The following is a 6000-nucleotide window of genomic DNA, read 5'->3' as shown; positions in this document are numbered from 1 at the left end:
GGAGGGGCAGTTCCTCTTTCTGTTCCGTAGGTAAGCACCATGGTGTTGTAGTGGATGCGAGCTTCGACTGGAAGCCAGTAGAGTGAGTGAAGGAGCAGGGTGACATGAGGGATCTTGAGAATGTTGAAAACCACGCGGGCTTCTGAGTTCTGGATAAGTTGCAGGGGTTGATTGCACAAGTGGTGAGCGCAGCCTCCAGCGAGTTGCAGTAGTCCAGACAGGAGAGGACAAGTGCCTGGATAAGGACATGTGCAGCTGCACTCCGAACTGATGATTACTTGTGTGCTGCCATCTGTGTGCAGTATTGAACAGTTGATCAGTAATATTCACCTATATCAGTCATTTATACTTGGCTCATTTGTTCATTCTCCAGCATTAACCAGACCTTGCTCAAGAACATTAAAACCATCCACTTTAAGGGGGGTCTTTATTCAGAAAATATGTATTTATTTTGACGTAAATATGATCTGTCAGAACTTTAAACATTATTTTCCTCTGATGTATAGAGCTTTGAATCAATACTCTTATTGAGTTTGAGAGTGAATCGTATGTAAGCAGGACTAGCCAAAACCAGCGCTTTTAAATGGCCATGTAACAACATTACGCCTGTCATAACATTCTTTTGTATATGTGGTGTCATTTAGATATCGACAAGTGTAGTAAAAACTCACTCATCTGTGGGCACAATTCAGCTTGCTTCAACACTATCATGTGCTTTCACCCATGGAATTAGCTGTTAGGAGGTCAAGGGGGTGGGATGACCTGAAATATTCTGCTTTTACAAAATGTTATGCTGTTTTCAAATGAAACACAATTACCTTGCTCCTGTTACAGCTTTTAAAATTCATGTATTTTTTAGGCATTACTGTGTGTGTTTCTCTGGGTTTAATGACTACTGGTGGCACTCAACAATGCTTGGGTAAGAATTCTGTGTCTTTAGTATCATTCTTATAATCAGATACTCTCACCCTCATCTCTCCATCTCATCCTCACCACACACTTTCTCTTTCAGACATAGACGAGTGTGTTAAGATCCCAGATATTTGTGGGAAATGGGGAACCTGTCGTAATCAGGGTTGTAGCTACCTGTGCACGTGTCCCAATGGATTTAGGAACTCTGGCAACGGACAAACTCCGTGTGTAGGTGAGAGAAACACAATTCTTCTTGAGTCTTCTGACTGTCCCGTCCACTGCTGTGTTATTTTGACTGACCCATAATATTCTGTTTCAACTGGTATTTAGTCCTTGTGTAACAGGCTTCACTGTGCCTGCTTTACTGTCCCTGGCTCAAACTAATTATCCTCTGATTAACAAACACACATAAGTGTCTGCTTGACAACACATTAGCCAGATGCGCCATCGAAAAGGTACCATTTTGGTGATGAAGATGGAAACATTTTAAACTCTCTTACACTTGGACTCAACATTATTTAGATATCAACGAGTGTATAGACATTCTCCCCGTCTGTGGGGACAATTGAACATGCGTCAACACCGCAGGCTGTTTAAAACTGTGTCTTCCTGGGTTTAGATTAGAGCCTGAGAATATCACTGGTAAAATGTTTGTGTGTGACGTCCTTTCTTGTCATCCCACACTTTCAACATCTCTCCCTTAATTCCTCATCTCTTTCTTTCTCTCTTCCTCTTTCAGACATTGACGAGTGTAATACAGACGGAGTATGTGGAAATGTGGGCATCTGTCAAAACCTGATTGGCAGTTATTGGTGCCAGCGTCCTGCTGGATTTACTAACTTTGGCAAAAACCAAGCTAAGTGTGTAGGTGAGAGACAAGCACCATTCCACTTGTCGTCCATGATGTACTCCTTTATCATGCACAGCTATGTACATAGTGTACTGTAGAAGGGTATTGAGATAATGTCTCCATGTTTTAACTTTAGAGCTTAATTGTGACCAGTACGAAACACAGCCTGGACAGGTAAAGCTTTACTTTAGAATTATTACATTATTAATTGAGAAAATGGTATTTTTACTTGAACTTGAAATGTGTTATGCATTTTCCCACTAATGCACATGCCCCCCTCCCTCCCTCCCTCCCTCCCTCCCTCCCTCCCTCCCTCCCAGACTCTACCAGGCTTTGATATTTTATTGTCTCTGTTGAGAAACAACTGTTTGGTGTTGAGCAACTCTATGTTGCCTGGACCGACAAGACTGCTGCCAACTGGAGATGTGCTTTTGACAGTAAGTCACCACACAGAAACACACATGCAAATGCACACACACACACGTACAAAACCCTCATGTGTCTCTTCTCTAGTTACTGGTTAATGCCACTGATGTTGTTCAACTGGGCCTCCAGTCCAATGGTCACCTTAGTAGCAGTGAAGTGACTAAGTTACTGAGGACGATTGAAATCTCTATCAGACTGATCGCTCCACTGCTGACAGAGAACGTGACCAGGATAGAGACCAACCACACAGGTAACATACACACACTGAGCACATAATTACAATGGGGCGGCAGGTAGCCTAACGGACGTTGGAACAGTAACCGGAAGGTTGCTGAATCGAATCCCTGAGCTGACAAGATAAAAATCTGTCGTTCTGCCCCTGAGCAAGGCAGTTAACCCATTGTTCCATGGGCGACGAAGACGTGGATGTCGATTTAAGGCAGCTGCCTGCACCTCTCTGATTCAGAGGGGTTGTGTTAAATGCAGAAGATACAATTCAGTTGAAAACATTCAGTTGGACCACTGACTAGGTATCACGCTTTCCCATTTACTTACTACTTCACAGGTACTGCAATCTGAGCACCATACTGACCATAAACGGAGCACTAACGAGCACATTACATTGTGTCAACTTAAAATATAATTAATGCAATACTGTATTCTTTCAGTAATGGTGATTTCTGCTCTGTGTTGATTTTGTCAATATGTTGAAAAACAGAGGTTGAGATTATGGTGAGAAGAGACAAGACTCCACCTGAAGGACCAGTCAGCCTGACCAATGAGAACACTCAACTTGACACCACCTGGGAGACGGTGGTTGGAGATGACCAGAATTACCCAGGTAGCCACAGTCCTACAGTACCAATCATCTGCTCCAAATATTATTAAAGGCACACATTGAGATATTGTGAGTTGTATATGTTTTTGTATCAGGCCTTATGTTTTCTTGTGTTGTTTTTTATGTGCAGGGTTTGCATTTGTTTTTCTGCTCAGCCATAAGAATCTGGATAGTCTGAAGGACAGTACTTCTCATCAGAGCCAGCAGCTCATGTCCAGTGCTGTGACAGTTTCCGTTAGCAACTCCAACACAACATACCTGCCCCAACAGGTTAATCTCACCTTCAATCACCTGCAGGTAACACTTGTCTCTACTTAATAGTTTCTGACTGTCAGTAAAACATGTTTTTCATTGGTATATTTTCCATTAAGTCACATTTTTCCTGAATTTACTGAGTAAATGGAATTGACCCCAACCCATATACACTGTGTCCTAGTCCAGTGATGTTGACCCCACCTGTGTTTATTGGTCGGATGAGAATGGACCGGGGGTGTGGTCTGGGCGGGGTTGTACCTTAGTGACGTCAAACTCCAACCAGACTGTGTGCTCCTGCAACCATCTCAGCACATTCGCTGTGCTGAACGAAATGCAACAGGTAAAGGTGATGAGAACACTAACCTGTTTTCCATCCAACCTTTTTATGCAAGTAAAGTACATGTCATGACAGGCCTGATGAAAACTTTCTAAATGTCAAGAAAACAAAATAATCTAGACAAGGTGGGATTGTGTCGGTAAAAATAATTATGCAAGACATGTTGGTGGAAACGCTTTTAAGGCCAAATATTGATATAATAACCATGATATGGAAGTAAACTTGGAGTCACGCCGTGTGTGGTCCTCCCACTATGACTTGTCGGGAAAGCATGCAGTTTATTAGGCAACAGACTAAGTATGTTTATGTTGAACTTCACAGGGTGGTGAATGTGCATGGTGATGAGTTTGATGCTGCTTTCAAATAGCGCTGTGGGCTTAAGGGCACGTTTCAATACCGGAGTGGGCGCATTTGCTATAAAGCGCATGAAAATAATTGTGAGAAAACCCTCAGTAGAGTCGAAAATGCCATGTAAACCCATTTATTTTTTATTCGGTACATGGACATTTTACCGCAAAGGGTATTTTTATCTGCACTATGTCATCAAGTACAGCCTTTTATCCGCAACAAGTCAATGTGATGGAAACACCTCTCTGGTGGGAAAATGCACATATTGTTTTAATGCTGATTTTAGAGTATTCCCATGTAAATCTGTTGCCAAATGGATGGAAACTTACTGTAGCTAGTGTAGCACATCTGAAGAGGGAGAAAATATATTCCCAGATATGTGTGTCAGAGACTATCTTTGGCTCATCTGTAAATGTTCATGTTTTAAACTACTAAATGTAAGTGTTTGATTCATTTGTCACATTATTTAGGGGAGTTTGATACTTGTTGAGTGCTTAAGTTAAGTGCTGTTGTTTGATATGTTCGTATTGTCTAGATGGTGTGTGTCTAATGCTTGTTATTCCTCTTCGGCAAGGAAGCGGGCAGCTGTCGTTGGTGATGTGGGTGGGTGTTTTTGTGGCACTGACCTGTGTGGTCCTGTCCCTGATCACCACCCTGTGGTGTCGCTTTGTCAGCCGCAAACGCCGTGGAGGACGCCGGCTGCAACAGGATGTACAGCTACATAGAAAATAAGACATGGATTTGAACTATTTGTGTTCTAAGAAAAGCTTTACTTGGAATCCATTTGAAAATATTGTCTCTTGGCTTGCAAGGACATCCAATTGCCAGAATTTGTATTTATTTAAGTAGTTTAAAAATGTACCAAACAAACAAAAACAAAAACACAACTTTTTATGAATATATTTTTCATCTATAGAAATCAGTTCTGAACTGTAATAGATGAGCTCTCATCTCTATGGCAACATAAGTAATTTCAGTCTCATAAACATGGTTTGTAATTTGTAGAGATGAGAATAGTGGTAAATCCACTCATCGCTGCATTTGTCCAGTATTTTTTTTAAATGGTACCTTTATTTAACTAGGCAAGTCAGCCTAGGAACTGTGGGTCAACTGCCTGTTCAGGGGCAGAACGACAGATTTGTACCTTGTCAGCTCGGGGATTTGAACTTGCAACCTTTCGGTTACAAGTCCAACACTGTAACCACTAGGCTACTCAGCTGCCTCTTTAAAAAAAAAATATTTTATGCCACTTGGTTGTTGTTGTAACTGACTTATTTGAAGTGAAAGTAATATTTTTCCTGTTTATTTTACAGTGCTTGAGAAGGTATTTAAATCCACAAATCATCTTGCTATTATATCCTTCATTCTGACATAAATGTCTAAATATGAGCTGTCTGTTTGTAAAAAAAATAAAGCACTACATCATACTGAAAGTACAATGAATTTGATAATTGCTCACCCAAGACATTGTTTTTTTTGCCTCTCATTAAGCTAGGCCTATAGAACTGCCCACATGGTGTAAAGACTTCCAAACGGACTTAAAGGCCCAGTGCAGACACACTAAATGTTAAGCATTGAAACCCCTTTCCCGTCAATGCTGATAGAGCAAGTGAGAATGTAAAAGTTACGGGAAATGCTGATAGAGCAAGTGAGAATGTAAAAGTTACGGGAAATGCTGCTGCAGTAACTTTTAAAATTTGCATAAAGGTCAGACATCTTCAAAAGAAATCAAGAGCAAGACATTTTGAAAAGAAAAGAAAAAGATAAGTAGCCTTGCTTCAGTGTGAAATATGGATTCTAAGTCTGCTTTTGGTAAGGCAGCTGGTTTATGTGGCCCTGTTGATAAGAGTCTATACTGTGCATGTTGCTGTTTTAGATCAGTGTGTCCTCTTATGTCTGATCTTGGAGATAGACCCTCTACACTAGAGTCTAATTCAGGGATGGAACTCCTGGACGTGGTCTATGCAAAACTAGACAAATTAACCTGATGTGAATTGCGATGCAAATGGTCTTCTCATGCTACCCAGTCAGTTC

General features: G+C 41.1%; 1 protein-coding gene across 2 annotated transcripts; it reads left to right on the top strand.

The window, feature by feature from the left end:
- The first annotated feature begins 724 nt into the window (after positions 1 to 724).
- On the top strand, positions 725 to 5399 carry LOC135572200 (adhesion G protein-coupled receptor E5-like). 2 transcript variants are annotated; one of them, XM_065019724.1, is made up of 10 exons: positions 725 to 919; positions 1013 to 1144; positions 1652 to 1780; positions 1899 to 1936; positions 2083 to 2199; positions 2276 to 2438; positions 2907 to 3029; positions 3157 to 3323; positions 3463 to 3621; positions 4545 to 5399. In XM_065019724.1, the coding sequence occupies exons 1-10, from the start codon at positions 847 to 849 to the stop codon at positions 4689 to 4691; spliced, it is 1248 nt and encodes a 415-aa protein (XP_064875796.1). In that variant the 5' UTR covers positions 725 to 846; the 3' UTR covers positions 4692 to 5399. The 2 variants fall into 2 exon arrangements, with proteins under 2 accessions (XP_064875796.1, XP_064875797.1); XM_065019725.1 differs by having other exon boundaries at positions 726 to 919; positions 4541 to 4659.
- Positions 5400 to 6000: the final 601 nt, after the last annotated feature.

Source organism: Oncorhynchus nerka, linkage group LG6 (assembly GCF_034236695.1).
Source record: "Oncorhynchus nerka isolate Pitt River linkage group LG6, Oner_Uvic_2.0, whole genome shotgun sequence".
Lineage (NCBI taxonomy): Eukaryota > Metazoa > Chordata > Actinopteri > Salmoniformes > Salmonidae > Oncorhynchus > Oncorhynchus nerka.
The sequence above is the reverse complement of the archived record's forward strand: the minus strand, read 5'-3'. Positions and strand labels throughout refer to the sequence as shown.